The 16669-nt window shown below is 46.2% G+C and overlaps 1 protein-coding gene across 1 annotated transcript in view; it reads left to right on the top strand.

Annotated features, from left to right (window-relative positions):
• The window catches only part of WWTR1 (WW domain containing transcription regulator 1), a 132859-nt gene that overhangs the window by 95807 nt on the left and 20383 nt on the right, over positions 1-16669 (top strand). The window contains exon 3 of the mRNA XM_060242330.1: positions 12118-12323. Coding sequence (XP_060098313.1) covers positions 12118-12323 — 206 coding nt within the window. The remainder of the gene's footprint in view (positions 1-12117; positions 12324-16669) is intronic.

Below are 16669 nucleotides of genomic sequence, written 5' to 3'. Positions count from 1 at the left end.
ATAGGAGCAATCCTAGACACACGGCTGTGCAAGGCCTTCTTACCAGAGAAGAGGGCAAAGGACATCATGGGCCTGGTGCAGATTTTCTTGGAGAGCAAGTCGGTCACTGCTCTTCAAGTGCAGCGGATGTTAGGACTTATGGCATCCACTACAGCTGTACTGACATTTGCCAGGTTCCACATGAGGATCCTTCAGTTATGGTTCTTGAGAGTTTTCAGATGCGGGCGAGACTCCCCTCGTCGCAAACTATCAGTTCCAGAGGAGGTACTCAGGACTCTACTTTGGTGGCAGCACGAGTGCAACCTGCTGCAGGGAGCTCCCTTTTACAAGCCACGCCCGACAGTGACTCTGACCTCAGATGCGTCCCTGTGGGGGTGGGGAGCGCATGTGAATGGACTATGTGTGGGCGACAGATGGCCCAAAGAGCATTTGCAATACCACATCAACTTCCTGGAGCTTCTGGCGATCCATCATGCACTCCTCTCATTCCGACACTTGCTGGCAGGGCAGACGGTTACGGTTCTGACAGACAACACCACCGCACTCGCATACATAAACCGCCAGGGCGGCACGGTGTCTCGGAAACTCTGCCTTCTAGCCTTGCGGGTCTGGGAGATCTGCAAGGGGATGGACATGTATCTGGCTGCAGCCCATTTGCCGGGAATTCAGAACGGATGTGCAGATTTCCTCAGTCGAGGGGGGGCTTCCATACACGAATGGGAGCTCAACTGGACCTTTTTGCAACCGGTCTTTCAGAAATGGGGGACACCGGAGATCGATGTCTTCGCCACCCGCGACAACAGAAAGTGCGAGAGGTTCTGTTGTCGGGGGGGGGGACCCAATGTCGTTGGGAGACGGGCTGTTGATACACTGGGACAATCGCCATGTCTACATGTTCCCCCCGATCCCTCTTATTGTTCGGGTGGTACAGAAGATTCACAGGGAACGCCCGAGAGGTGTTCTGATCACTCCATGGTGGCCCAGACAACACTGGTTCACCCGCATCCTGCGGTTGTCCGAAGGAGTTTTTCACCAGTTTCCCCCTGTTACGGAAAAACCCTATTTATACGTTACCAATTTCAGCCGGATCAATAATGGAGGCAGCGGAGACGAGGAATCAGGAAAACAGCTTTTCTTATTTAACGTGCACGGGCCCTTTGTACACGGGCTTCAGAGAAACTCTGAGCAATGACTGTAGTTACCTGCCATCCTTTATAGGGTGTCTCCACCCACTCACTATCTAAAACAGTCTCAGCTTCCCAGGTCCCTGGGACACTGACAAAAACATGCATCGACCACAACTTATGTGATGTACTAGTCTGTTGGTTCTTCTTCCTAGGTTCGTCCTTATATGGGCCTTCCCCTGCTAGCTGCACCCTGTTTCCTTATTAAGAATATTATTACACACATTCCTTATTGCTAAATTGCTACCAACCTGCGTATATGTTCTACCTTCAGAAAGAGGAAGCTCCTCTTCAGCTCGCTGCTAGGGCCCCAGCTAGCCTTTTGCAACCTGCGGTTTTGCTAGGGAAGTTACAAATTTTGCTGCTTGCCTTCTTCGTTTGCTTAGCTGGCAGCCAGTTCCCCTCTTGCTTAGGCAAAAGATTCTAAAAGCATTTCTGTGGGCCTTATTAATTCCACCCTTCTCTACCATTTCCAATTATCCAGCAATCCATATTTTCCTTTATCAATATCCCTTCTTACTCTGCCGTCTCACCCCTGTGCCAGATCTACTGCTCTCACAGCAGGGACGGGTGGTCCACCACGATGTTCCACACCTAAAACTGACGGCGTGGAGGCTCCGGTGACCACACTTTCAGAAAGGGTTCAGCACGTCTTCCTTAACTGTAGACGGGAGTCTACAAGGAAGTCATATGCCTATAAATGGACTCGTTTCGTGCACTTCGTCTCTGGGGCGGGGGGTGACCCCAGGAATGTAGGCCTTCCGAGCATCCTTGACTTTCTCCTTACCTTACTGGACAAAGGCTTGTCAGTGTCCTCTGTTCGAGTATACCTGGCGGCCATCTCAGCCAGTCATGAGCGCATCGACGGCCACTCGGTTTTCGCTCACCCGACTACAAAAAATTTCCTGAAGGGACTGCTACGACTGTACCCTGCGGTTAGGAAACCGACCCCATCCTGGGACTTGCCGGGGGTGCTAGAGGCCCTCACGGGCAAACCCTTTGAACCTATGGCCACATGTTCGGTACAGCTACTTTCCTGGAAAACAGCGTTCCTGGTAGCTATTACTTCAGCTCGGAGGGTAGGGGAACTAGCGGCACTACGCTGCGACGATCCCTACTTTCAGTTTCGACCAGATGGGGTGTGGCTACGCCCCGACGTGACTTTTCTGCCTAAGGCAGTGTCCACTTTTCATCTGAATAAGGACATTTGCTTACCAGTGTACTTCCCGAATCCGTCAACGGACTCGGAACGACGACTTCACGCTTTGGACGTGAAAAGAGCGCTCTCTTTCTACCTGCATAGGGTGAAACCTTCACGTAAGGACCCTCGGCTCTTCATCTCCTATGCTTCAGCCTCTTTAGGGCAGAGAGTTTCCTCGCAGAGACTGTCAAAATGGTTGACGGAGACTATTAAGCTCTGCTACCTGCTACGCAAGCGACCTTTGCCAGGGCCGGTCAAGGCCCATTCCACAAGGGCAATGGCCACTTCCGCTGCATTTATGAAAGGGGTGCCGTTGCGGGACATTTGCAAGGCGGCCACTTGGTCCTCTCCGCATACGTTCATCAAGCATTATGCGCTGGACCTCCGGTGGAAGCATAGTTCATCTGTGGGCTGTGCAGTCTTGCAGTCGCTAACCTGTTGACGGACCGTACAACCCTCCTCCAGGTAGGCTGCTAGCTTGCTATTCTCCCATGAGTGTGATGCACAGAGACCATGAAGAAGATAAACAGGTTTCCTACCTGTAACTGATGATCTTCGAGTGGTCATCTGTGCAGTCACACTACCCGCCCACCTTCCCCACTGCTGTGGGTCCATCTACAGGGCTCCTGCAGCGGTCAGAAGGAACTGGTGGGATGTCCGCTCCTGTCCTGGTGGGCATGCGCAGGGAAGGGGAGTGTCTGCGCGTGCGCACCGGGACGGGTGCGCGGAAATCCGCAGCTTTGAAGTTACCAATCGTGATCGGCGCCGGCGCCTTCTCCCATGAGTGTGACTGCACAGATGACCACTTGAAGATCATCAGTTACAGGTAGGAAACCTGTTTTTCTTTTAGCATGGAATTTGGGTTACCTTGGTATATAATATAGAAGCACAGCCAGGGCTTTTTTTTTTAGCAGGAACGTGCAGGAACACAGTTCTAGCTGATTTGGTGTCAGAGGGTGTGGCCTAATATGTAAATGAGTTCCTACTGGACTTTTTCTACAAAAAAAAGCCCTCAGCACAGTCAAATAAAGCAGAAATAAAGGTGTGGATGAATATCATGCAGAGATTTGGAGTAGTAACACCTGCCCCCAAGGTTGGGCCCTCTCCACAGACTCACTATTACAGTTCAGTCCATAATGTGTCATAAGCAGACAGCAGGTGCATCACAAAAGTCAGTGCGATGGAAGGATGCATGCTTTCAGATGATTGGCATGGCACCTGTGAGGCTTTGACTTTAGCCCATCCCGCCCCCTCCCAAGAAAAAAAGACAGGAAAGAGTTGCTAAATCCATGTAACTCAGACCCCTCTAGATATCAGCTCCCAATGGCTGAGCATTTTTTTTTTTGCATGGTTATTCTCAACCCAGAACCCTGAATAGAAGGCTCTGTATGCGCTTAGGCCAATGCAACGTTTTTGTTTAATACTTTACAGATTTTTGGACCACAGTGCACTCTGCACTGAAAAGCAGTATTTTTGCTGACCTTGTTGGAAGGCTAATGCTGTTTCTGGGAAGTAAGTGAAACAAGCAGTTCTTTGTTGGCAGGAGCAGAGAGAGAAGAGGGAGACGGGCCTCCCCCTCCTTCCTTTTGCAGTATCGTGACTAAGTCAAAAGTGTAATGTGGCTGGCTTTTTTCTCCTTACTTCCCCAGACATATGTTTTTCATCAGGCTACTCTGCATGACACTTGAGACTGGCCAGTTACTAATGAATTAGGCAGGAGGTGGCCCTTAGATAGCAGTAAACCCACAGCTGGACCTAGGTTGTGATTTTTTTTTTAAACCCAACCTGTTGCGCTCACTTTAAGATATGCATCAGGGATAATTTACACCTTTTCCAAGTTGGCCTCTTCCATGCCAGAATGCTTCTCCTGCAAATGGCCTTTGCTTCATGCAGAAAAGCCATCTCAAAACTTCAGTCTTTGGACTCCGAAGAGTAAGTCTGTATAATTGCCTTTTCCTGTCTCACCTCTAGTAATAGCAGGATTGCTAACCTTCAGTTGGGACTTGGAGATCTCCTCCTTGAGTAATATCTCCAGACCACAGGAATTAGTTTCCCTGGGAAAAATGGCTGCTTTGGAGGGTGGATTCTGTGGCATTATAGCATGCTGAGTTTTCCCACCTCCCCAAGCCCCACCTTCTCCAGGCTTCATCCCTCAGATCCCCAGGTATTTCCCCACTAGGGTTGCCAAGTCCAATTCAAGAAATCTCTGGGGACTTTGGGGGTGGAGCCAGGAGACACTGGGGTGGAGCTAGGATCAAGGGTGTGACATATGAACATATGAAGCTGCCTTATACTGAATCAGACCCTCGGTCCATCAAAGTCAGTATTGTCTTCTCAGACTGGCAGCGACTCTCCAGGGTCTCAAGCTGAGGTTTTTCACACCTCTTTGCCTGGACCCTTTTTTGGAGATGCCGGGGATTGAACCTGGGACCTTCTGCTTCCCCAGAAGATGCTCTACCACTGAGCCACCGTCCCTCCCTTTCTTCAACCTTTCTTCCTAGGGAAAGCATGGGTACAAACTTTCCAAAGCCTACCTTCCCTTCCTCAACTCCCTCACAGCTGGGCAAGCTGAGCTTCATACAGCCTCGAGCAATGCCTGCTTTCTGTCTCCACAGCCCCCGGGCACCTCCACGCCTGCGCATACAGAAGAGGACAAGAAAGCCTGAGTTAGCAGCAGGCAAGGGGGGTGCCCGGGCAGCTTTGCTCAGGCAACGCAGGCTGCGCGGAAAGTTTTGCCGAAGCCCCGCAGGCTGCTCCGGCCGCACGCCAAGCTCGTCCCAGCTCACCTATGCCGAGCCCCACCACGATGCGTCCCCCCAGCAGAGTCTCCTTGTTCTGGGCAGCGGCCAGCAAAGCCGAGCCGGCTGTGAAGATGCAGCTGGCCAGAAGAATGCAGGCTCGGCGGCCGCAGCAGCCGTTGAGCGCCCCGCTGGCCAGAGCCGACCATGCTGGAGACGAGCAGCTCCTGCCAGAAAGCGTCCAAGCGCAGCTCCTTCTTGAGGAGCAAGAGGGCTCCTGACACCACGCCCGTGTCGTAGCCGAAGAGGAAGCTGCCCAGGGCCGAGAAGACCGACACCACGTAGACGAAGGCTGGCGTCTCATCCTGCTGGAACTGGCGCCGAGCCGCCCGCTCCAGGTCAGCGCAGCCACCAGCCGCAGCTTGGCTCGTGAGGCTGGAGCACGACTCGGCGCCGGCAATGAGGCTCCGCTCGCCCAGGCTGGCCACGTCGGGCACCACCTGCTGCTGCTGCCGGTGGTGCTTCTCCCCCATCAGGCTGCTCAGGCTCCGCAGAGTGTCCTAGAAGGACCCAGATTCGCAGCTCAGAAGGACCCGGACTCGCCACGCTCCTTGGCGCCGTTCCCCCTCCTCCCCCCGCTTCCATTTTTTTTGACAGCGGGGGAAGAGGCTGAAAATTCTGGGGTACCCCGCCAGGGCGGGAGGATTGGGAAGCCTATTCCCCACCCAGAGCTGACCACCCTACACAGACATGAATTTAATATATGGCACATAATAACAGGAGAAGGAGAAGATATTGGATTTATATCCCTCCCTTCACTCCGAATCTCAGAGCGGCTCACAATCTCTTTTATCTTTTATCTTCCTCCCCCACAACAGACACCCTGTGAGGTGGGTGGGGCTGAGTGGGCTCTCACAGTAGCTGCTCTTGCAAGGACAACCTCTGCCAGAGCTATGGCTAATCCAAGGCCATTCCAGCAGCTGCAAGTGGAGAAGTGGGGAATCAAACCCGGTTCTCCCAGATAAGAGTCTGCACACTTAACCACTACACCAAACTAATTTTACACGAAGTCTGCATGAAGCTACATGAAGCTACTGCCCTTGATTTCCATCAGCTGAAGATTAGGCTGCTACAATGGAAAGAAATGCACATGACCACAAATCTCATCCTGGGACTCAATTATCATAGTCACTGGTGGAGGTGACCATAGGTTTGTGCCCTTCATGGCTCGTTCTTTATTGGTGCCGCCTTCATCTATCCCATATTTGTTTAAGCAGTCTGTCTGTCTCTGACTGCTTTTTCTTTCTTTCTCTTGTCCTTCCTCCAAGGAGCTCATAGCAGCAGATGTGCTTCACCTTTCCTCCACTTTAGGCATCCAAGTGACCTCACCTGTCAGCTGATGGCAAATGAGATCACTTTCTTATTTATCTGCCTTGTTCATTGATCAAGACTCAAAGAAGCACCTGCAGCTTATGGGGCTGTAATGCTCTGATGAGTCTGAAACTTGGTATTGGGGAGTTTGTGAGCCACTTCTCCTTGCTTCAGCTCAGCTGCTGAAAAGCAGTGACAAAGCTGGTGGGTAGGCAGAAGAGCAGAGCACAGCAAATTCAGGACATTCCGTAGGAAATGTGGATCTTCCTTGGCTTAAGTATGCCTTCTTGCTCTGTCAGATGAAGCAGGAAAGGACTCAGTGTCAATTTATCTCCTGCAAAAAGAGACAAGTGTGTGTATAGGGCAAGTAAATGGATTACAAGAAGTCCATGAAACTTTCAATTAGGTATAACAACATGGGACATATTAACAAAGCAAGTTCCAGCTACATAGGATATAACTTGCAGTGCAGACATCTGTTGAATTTTTTTTTTTTTAAAAAAATCCCATATAGCTCAAGCCTTTAAACTGCTTTAGAAATAAATTTATCCACCACCAATGAATGGTGTAAAGTTAAATTTACAAATAAATAAGCAATTATAAGAACTTTGTTCACATTTATTCTTTTATCAACTTGGGGGGCACCTAATGAAGCTGCTGGATGATAGGTACAGGCAGCGGTCATTTTGTAGAAAAATAGGTGGTGGAGCTCATCCAGGGATAGTTATGCAGCTGCACATACTATTCAATGGACAAGGAGGTGGAACTCTCAGAAAGGTTCTGGAGCTGTGCTTCTGTGAGCTCCCACTGAATCTGAGGCCTGGGTACAGGACAAACAAAGCGAAATGTTTCTTTACTTAATGAGTTATTTAGTTGTGGAATTTACTGCCCATGGATATTATGATGGCCACAAATATAGCTGGCTTTAAAAGGGGATTTGACAGATTCATGAAGGATAGGTCCATCAGTGTTGCTAGTCATGGTGACTACGATACCTTCATATTCAGTGTGGCAATAAATCTCTAAAACCTTCATATTCAGTGTGGCAATAAATCTCTAAAACCCAGTTCTAGGAGACAACATCAGGCGAGGACCTTGGCCTCCATTTCCTGTTCATTGGTCATCCAGGGCAACTGGTTGGCCACTGTGGTGAAGATCTGTTCTGATCCAGCAGGGGTCTTCTCATATTCAGGTTCAAATAACCACTGTACCATGAAAGCTTGCTCACTTGGTTACCTTGGGCCATTCACTCTTTCTCTTTGCTTCAACTTTCTGATAGGTCATTGTCAGGGTAAAATGGAGTGGCAAAGATGCTATAAGCTGCTTTGGGGGTCCCCAGTAGGAAGAAATGGGGGTTATAAATAAATGATTGTGTTTTTATTCCAAGATGCTCAGAGTACATTATCTGGGGATGCCCAAGCAGTCTCCCATACAGGCAGTCGTCTACAGCTGCTTAGCTCCAGAAGAAGAAGAATCATAGGATCATAGAGTTGGAAGGGACCTCCAGGGTCATCTAGTCCAACCCCCTGCATAATGCAGGAAACACACAAATACCTCCCCCTAAATTCACAGGATCTTTTTTGCCATCAAGTGGCCATCTAGCCTCTGTTTAAAAACCTCCAAGAAAGGAGACCTCATCACCTCCCAAGGAAGCCTGTTCTACTGAGGAATTGCTCTAACTGTCAGGGAAGTTCTTCCTAATGTTGAGCTGGAAACTCTTTTGATTTAATTTCAACCCATTGGTTCTGGTCCTACCTTCTGGGGCCACAGAAAACAATTCCACACCATCATTGTGAGGGAGAAGAAGAAGAAGAAGAGCTGCAGTTTTATACCCCGCCCTTCTCTCTGAATCAGAGACTCAGAGTGGCTTACAATCTCCTCTATCTTTTCCCCCTGCAGACACCCTGTGAGGTGGGTGGGGCTGAGAGGGATCTCACAGTAGCTGCCCTTTCAAGGACAACTCCTGTCATAGCTATGGCTAACCCAAGGCCATTTCCGTAGGTGCAAGTGGAGGAGTGGGGAATCAAACCTGGTTCTCCCATGCACTTAACCACTACACCAAACTATGTCAGATGATGATTTGCAGACCATTCTCTTGGCTCCCTGTTCTGATGTTAAGGTACCCTACTATATTCTGTGGTTGGTGCATTATATATTTCTTTTACTGCAGCACTTGGGGGAAAAAAACTTAATTTTTAAATTTTTGATAGGTGCACAAAGACAAATCTTTGCCAGGTGTGACCAGTGAAGCTGGTGACTACAGAAATCATTGGCATAGACTTTTGAGCAGAAGAAATAGATAGGATTAAAAAAAAAAGATTGCTGACATAGCTGGAAAGTAATTGGGGTAAAATACTAGCAGTTTGTAAAATACACCATTCTGCTGTTCATGTAATTCACATACTGTAATCACAGATGGCCAGATTTCCATTGACTGCAGCCCAAAGCCAAACATGCAAAGGCCATTTGAGGGAGAAAAAGCACTCTTTGTTCAAACGGTATAGACAGATCGCTCAAGGAAAAAGCTGGCAACGACCAACTTGTGTCAATTTTCATTTCTCTCCTTTTTTTTTTTTAATTCATGAGAGCACTGCAGATTCAGATTAACTTTCTTGCTCTGAATTTATTATTGTTTCACCTGCTTTGATATGTGAACTGTATGGGTTTAAACAAACGGTCTTAGTTTTCTCCAGAAAAATAGCTACCAATGGCCTGCCAGCACCAATAGCTGAGCTTTCATTCTCACAGAATCAGTCTTTCCCTCAGACTGCTTCTTCATCCTTACAAATTGTCTCTCTGTTCTCAATGTCCAGCCTGTCTCCCTTGTTGACATTCTCCCTTGCTCAAGTAGGGTTGTCAACCTCCAGATGGGGCCTGGAGATCTCCCAGAATTAGAACTGATCTCCAGACAACAGAGATCAGTTCCCTTGGAGAAAATGGCTTTATACTTCACTGAGGTCCTGCCCTCTCCCCAATCCCCTCCCTCCTAAACCTCCATTTCCCCAGGCACCACCCCAAATATCCAGGTATTTCCGAACCCAGAGTTGGCAACCATACCCCCAAGTGGTCTTAAGAGTAATGGTGTTGTGGCCTTTTGGGCTGCTACTGGCTTCAGTGCTCTGATATCAGTTTGGCCTTGGACAGTCAAAGGCAAGACAATTGACTGTTGAAGGGAATTTGGGAGACCTGAGAAATACTGGAATTCTGAGGTACATGCGCAGTTTATATTCACATATTCAACTTTTGCTCAATTAAACTGAGTCAACAATGTCTGTACACAGTGGGTGTTTGTGTGTTGACAGGTCAGTTTAGATTTGGAGGGGTTTTTTTCCAGTTAAAAGTATGTATGAGAGAGAGTTGCTTATGTATATGATCATTTTAATACCAGGTTGACTTTCAGTAACCTTTAATATGGTTTCTTTGGTACAGCTTTTAACATAAAAAGTCTGAGATTGAAATCACGGCTCCGTCATGAATCTCAATGGATCACCTGGGCAAACTAATAGGTGCGAACTAGTCTACGCCTACAGAGTCACACGAGTAGCAATCATTGTCATTCCCAGAATGGAAAATTCTCCCTCCTTCTGTATAACCTTAATTGATTGGATCTGATTTTATGTTAATCTTACTCTGTTTATCTTCAATAGTTAGGAGTTGGCCTCACCTGATGCTCTGAAGGGATTAATTTAATCTCTGCTTGACTGCTTATTGTTTCAAACTAGCCTCTGTTTAACATCTCCCAGCACCCACTTTTCTCTTGCTTGTCACTTTAAATATAAATAAGTACTGTGGATGTACTTCTCATGCATCTGATGAAGTGAGCACTGACTTGCTAAAGTTTTTGCTGAGATAAATTATGGTCTTTAAAGTGCCTCTGGATGTTTAGTTTCCTTTCTTGTGGCCCACAGTTCAAGTGGCCTCTTAAAACCATGTGCAAATTTTAAAGAACAAGGCAATCAGAAAACAAAGTCTCATTACAGACATGTGAGCTATTAGGAGGGTCCTTTCATGTAAATTGAATGATTTTTGAGATAAAAAATGGGAAAGGTTCATATTGTGGTTTACAGTAGTCCATTAGGAAAATTTGGACATTCACAGGATGTATTTGAACCAAACCTTTACTGTTGAATGAAAAGAAATAAATATAGCCAGTCCCTCAGCCCTACATACACAAAACACATATCCCTGGAGTTCAGGTTCGAGTAAAGGGAACCCATTTCCCTTCCCACATTTAGGTCTTGGTTTTGCTGTTGTTCAGCCACACAGTCAAGTCTGACAGTCAAAGTCATGCCAGGCCCTCCTACCATCCTCTGAAGTCTGCTCAAATTTGTGTTAGTTACATCAGTAACGCTGTCCAGCCATCTCATCTTTTGCCGTCCCCTTCTTCTTTTGCCTTCTGTCTTTCCCAGCATCAGAGTCTTCTCCAGGGAGTGATCCCTTCTCATTTGGTGGTCAAAGTATTTCAGCTTCAGCATCTGACCTTCCAGGGAACAGTCAGGGTTCATTTCCCTTAGGACTGACTGATTTGATCTTTTTGCAGTCCAAGGGACTCTCAAGATTCTTCTCCAGCACCACAGTTCAAAAGCATCTATTCTACTGTGCTCGGCCTTCCTTATGGTCCAGCTCTCACAGTCATACATTACTACTGGGAATACCGTCGCTTTGACTATACAGACTTTTGTTGGCAGGATGATGTCTCTGCTTATTATACTGCCTATGTTCGCCATAGCTGTCCTCCCAAGGAGCAAACGTCTTTTAATTTCATGGCTACAGTCACCATCTGCAGTGATCTTGGATCCTAGGAATGTGAAGTCTGTCACTACTTCCATGTCTTCCTCTTCTATTTGCCATGGTGTGATGGGGCTGGGTGTCATGATCTTAGTTTTTTTGATGTTGAGTTTCAAGCCTACTTTTGTGCTCTCCTCTTTCACCCTCAACAAGAGGTTCTTTAAGTCCTCCTCACTTTCTGCCATTAGAGTGGTGTCATCTGCATATCTGAGGTTGTTGATGTTTTCCCCGGCAATCTTAATTCCGGTTTCTGCTTCATCCAGGCCAGCATTCCACATGATGTACTCTGCATATAAATTAAATAAGCAGGCTGACAATATACATCCTTGTCGAACCCCCTTTCCTATTCTAAACCAATCAGTTGCTCCATATCCCGTTCTGACAGTTGCTTCTTGACCCTTATATAGGTTTCTCAGGAGACATGTGAGGTCTTGCATGCACACATAAATAGCCCAGACTAGCCTGAGCTCATCAGCGCTTGGGTGCTAAGTGGGGTTGGCCATGATTAGTACTTGAACGGGAAGCCACCAAGAAAGACCAGGATTGCTATACAGAGGAAGGCCACCACTGCTTGTCTCTTGTCTTGAAACCCCTATGAAGGTTGCAAGTTGACGGTTAAAAATTTTAAAAAGTTATACAAATGAAGTGTATTTACTTCCATCTGCTTGTTTAACTGTGCCTGCTTCTTTTCTGAGAATGTAGAGGATTGGGCAAGGTGAACAGGGACCCCAGGATATGTTGCCAGGAGTTGTGACAAAACTGAAGATCTGTTGCTGCCTGAAAAGAACTGAGGCTGCTGCAGCTTACTAATTGCTAAACTTCTTTTGTTCCATAGTAATGAATCACCAGCACCCACCGCAAATGACGCCAACTACAGCCATGTCTCAACAGAGCCACCCTAGCCAAAACCCTCAGGCTGGCTTGTTGAACATGCCAAATGCCCTAACTTCCCAGCAGCAGCAGCAACAGAAACTGAGGCTTCAGCGGATCCAGATGGAAAGGGAGAGAATTCGCATGCGCCAGGAGGAACTGATGCGACAGGTATCATTGCATTTCTAAGTATTTCTTTTTGGTACCGGCAGGTTGCCCAAGATGTGACTTGGGAATTCCTTGGTTATTGGAACTCTCCTGACCTGAAAGGTCAACAATGGATCTTGTGCAAACTTGGTCCCTTCAAAGTACATTTATTTCAGTGAGCTTAGTCTGTGGTAGCTTGCCATACAGTTGCCCAGTAATACCTTAATTAAAGAGGGATGAACCCTGCAGAATCAGGAAGATTCCTGCATGGAGATAATCATCAGGATTGGTCAATTCAGAGGTTCTTCCCTTCCTTTGATGTGGGAGTGCATAAAAGCAATGTCTGATCCTGATTCCAGGGAGAATGCTAGAGCAGAAAGTTAACAACAACAACAACAACAGTAATAATAACATCCCATCCCAATTAGTATTGGGCTTTGGGCGATTTACAACGATGGATAAAATACAGTCATATATAAAAAATAAATAAAATCAATTTACTAAGATAACCCTGATGCTGTCCTCTTAACATCCTTCTAGTCCAGATTTGCAGATGCTGCATCGGGTGGGGGGGAACCCCATAGAGGCAAAAGAGGAGGGTACCAGCTCGGCAACCATTGCTATCCTAATCAAAAGCCTGGTGGAACATCTCTGCCTTATATGAACAAGTCTCAGGAAAATAAGCCATGTGGCATTAATTTCCCCATGTGCATTGTTCTCACTGGAAGTTAATGTCCAAATGCGGTGTTGGGACTGTTGTATGGTGAATGAAAGATGCATATATTTGTGTGGGTTTGTTCATAAAGCTTCCTCAGTGGTTTGGGTGTGCTTCTGTGACTGACACAAAAATGGTGCCATGAGTTTGGAATGTCATGGATTTTCATCATTAACTATTTTATGGCAGCTCGAGACTTTATTCACAGTGCTTGTGTTGTGCCATCTTGGATTTTTGTGCATGTTGTGCTATCTTGGATTTTTTTTTTAAATGTTTAAGGTTCAGGTTTTTTAATGACTCTCATTGTTCCAGATGGATTTGGCGCTTCCTTTAAGTAGCCTTGGGAATCCAAGCATTTTGAACAATTGCAAAAGGATGTGTTTCAAACGTCAGAGAGTATTCCCTCCTGATGACGTTGTGTTTTTCCCACTATATTAATCAGCTTCCTCAAAGAACACAATTAACCTGTTGCTCTGAGGAGCAGTGTTGGAGCTCAGTATGTTGCCACTTAATGGAAGCTGTTCCCGCCCTAGCAACATAAACAATTAAACAGAGTTCCAACTCTCCTCCTCTTCCCCGCCCCCTATACTGTGGACTTCCTCTCAGTTCAAAAAAACAGAAGTTTAGACTGCAGTCCTATACGCAAAAGGGAGTAAGTTCCATTGAACTTGGTAGTGTTTGTTTATTGAGCAAATGTGCCTGAGATTGGGGTGCAAATCTAAATTGGTCGGGGGGGGGGGGAGGTCCTCTTTTTGCCTTTGGAGTCCTTTTTGCCTTTGGGATTTGTGCCTAACCCCCCTTGGCTATTCCAGGATAGCATTTGTTTATACTGTATTTAGTAATACAGTATCACATTTCTTGGCAACAAACAGAAGTATGCTTTCTATTTGTGCAATGACACCAGTTGGCATCTCCCCCCGCCCCCTCCCCCTGTGTTTTATTTAACACTCAAGGCAGATCCACCAGGATGAGGCTCAGCCTAGCAACGCAGATCCAGACTACTGTTTTGCAAAAAGTTTTGCCAACGTTTTTTTTTTTAAAGAAATTGTAGAAAGAGGCTGAATATCACATCTTCTCACCTGAAAACTCTCTGTGTGTTCATATGTCAATTAAACAAGTTGGAGTACTTTTTCTATCAGAAGAGGCTGAAGAATCTGGGACTTTCAGTTTAGAAAAGAGAGTAAGGGGGGGGACACGATATAGCTTTATAAAATTATGCATGGGGTAGAGAGGATAGACAGAGAAAACTCTCTCCCACAATACTAGAACTTGAGGGATTCAATGAAGTCGATAGGCAGTAGATTCAGGATGGACAAATGGAAATACTTCTTTATACAATGAGTGATTAAAATGTGGAATTCACTGCCGAAGGATGTAGTGATGATCACAAGTATAGATAGCTTTAAAAGGGAATTAAAAAGATTCATGGAGGATAGGTCGATCAATGGCTAGTAGGCAAAGTGACTAGCCAAAGGGAACCTCCGAATACCAGTGCCAGGAGGCATCATTAGACAAAGACCTCTGCCTCTATTCCCTGTTGTCTCTCCAGAGTAACTGGTTGGCCACTATATGAGACAGGATGCTGGACTAGATGGACCACAAGTCTGATCCATCAGAGCTCTTCTTAGCTTCTTAACAATGCATTTTCCCCCTTAGGCTGCAGGGTGCGTGAGGCTAAAATCTGAGTTCTGTAGTGACCATAACAGGCTTCTGATATATCTCTTCAAATACTGTTTTTATGTCTCTTATATATCACTCATGGGTTGTCTTCTGTTTCTTTACTGGTTAACACTCCATCACTTGACCTCTCCATTCTCTTCCAGCTCACTTCTTTATACTGGTTTCTCCTGGATCCCTTCTCCCAAGTATACTCTGCAAGTGCAAGTCAGAAAAAAAAAATTATACTACTTCTGATTGTGTATCTGATGTAAATATTCACATGATCATGGCTGTAGAAAATAAGAATTTGAGAAACTATTTGGTTGAATGAATAATGTCTAAGGCTGGGTTCCCCACTCATTTGAGTCTGTGGGCTCCTTTGAAATTCTGAGACAGTGTGGTAGGTACAGCCACAAAACAGCTGGTACAAAATGGCTACCAGAGAAGGAGAGCCAGCCACAACATATCTGTCACAGGAGGTGGAGCCAACCATACAATGGCTACCCCACTTTACCTTCAGTTACACAATGAAATCCTTCTGCTGCTGTGGCAGCTGCTGCCAAAATGTTTTAAGAAATCTGCACAGCCAATCAAATCTTCAGTGGCACACACGCCAGCTTTCTAAAAATGCTTGAAACATATTGGAAGGCTCCATGGCACCTACAGGTACTAGCTTGGAGACCCCTGATCTATGGGCAAGTAGACTGGTGCTTGCAGTACTGCAGTCCAAATTCTCTGCTCATGACCTGAGTTCGATCCTGGCAGAAGCTGGGTTCAGGCAGTCGGCTCAAGGTTGACTCTGCCTTCCATCCTTCTGAGGTCGGTAAAATCAGTACCCAGCTTGCTGGGGGGAAAGTGTGGATGACTGGAGAAGGCAATGGCAAACCACCCCATAAAAAGTCTGCCATGAAAACGTTGTGATGTGACGTCACCCCAGAGTCAAAAATGACTGGTGCTTGCACAGGGGACTGCCTTTACCTTTTTAGTCAAACCTACTTGGGTTTCATTGCAAAACCAAGTGGCAAAAAGATTGATTTCAGGTTTAAGCTTTCTGTGTGTGGTGATGGGGGGGGGTGCATTTTTTTTTTGTATATGCTTATATTTTTGCCATTTCTGTAAAACTTGCAAAGTACTGGCCCCCATGCAGGTAGTCAGATCTGTGCAAATGGGGCCAGCTGTGGATTTTACTGAGGTTTCTGTAAACATGAGGAAAAGCTTCATTTTTCTGAAAAATCACACTGCCTACTCCCCCCCCCCCAGTTTTGATATCTCCCCCCCCCCTCAAGTGAATGGTAATGTCTGTGCATCACAAAGAGGAACACTGTAGTTTGGATTGCCATAGGATCCTTGTATACTACTGTGGTACTGAATTGGCATCAAGCAGGTAAAGAGGGAGGTAGGATAGGGTGAGGGCTGAAGCCAACAGAAAAAATGGGAAAGGGGAAAATGAGATTTCTCATAGTTCCTCATAGGTACCCCTCTTGTATTATCTATTTCTTGTCACAAATTGAATGAAGAACATGTTTTTAATGGCTTCTCTTCCCTCTTCAAAGATGAAACAGGGGTTCCAGTCTGCTTTAGTTTTGAATATGCAACTAAAGAAAGATAAAGACAACTAATGTTAACAATACTATATGCAGAAATGTAATATTGGGTACATGGACAAGTGCTTAATGTATCCTTAATGGGATGGATTTAAAAAACCCATGAATAGAAGGGAGAGGGAACTAGTGTTGTTCAGTAATCACACAAACTTGCATCAGGTTACAACACACCTTGATTGATATCTAGTTATCTTCCTTAAGCTTTCTTGGGAGTTTGCACTATAGCTGTGGGAGAATATTTTAGGATTCAGTTTCATTTTTTTTTGTACAAAGGCAGCCCTTCCATGAGCAGAAGATACCTGCAGAAGAACATCTTTTGATCCAACTAAATATCAGAGAAGAAATATAGTGTAACAGATGGGGCCAATAAATGTGACACATTAGAGATGTTA

This window comes from Heteronotia binoei, chromosome 6, assembly GCF_032191835.1.
Source record: "Heteronotia binoei isolate CCM8104 ecotype False Entrance Well chromosome 6, APGP_CSIRO_Hbin_v1, whole genome shotgun sequence".
NCBI lineage: Eukaryota > Metazoa > Chordata > Lepidosauria > Squamata > Gekkonidae > Heteronotia > Heteronotia binoei.
Note: the sequence above shows the minus strand (reverse complement) of the source record. Positions and strands in the feature narration are given on the sequence as shown.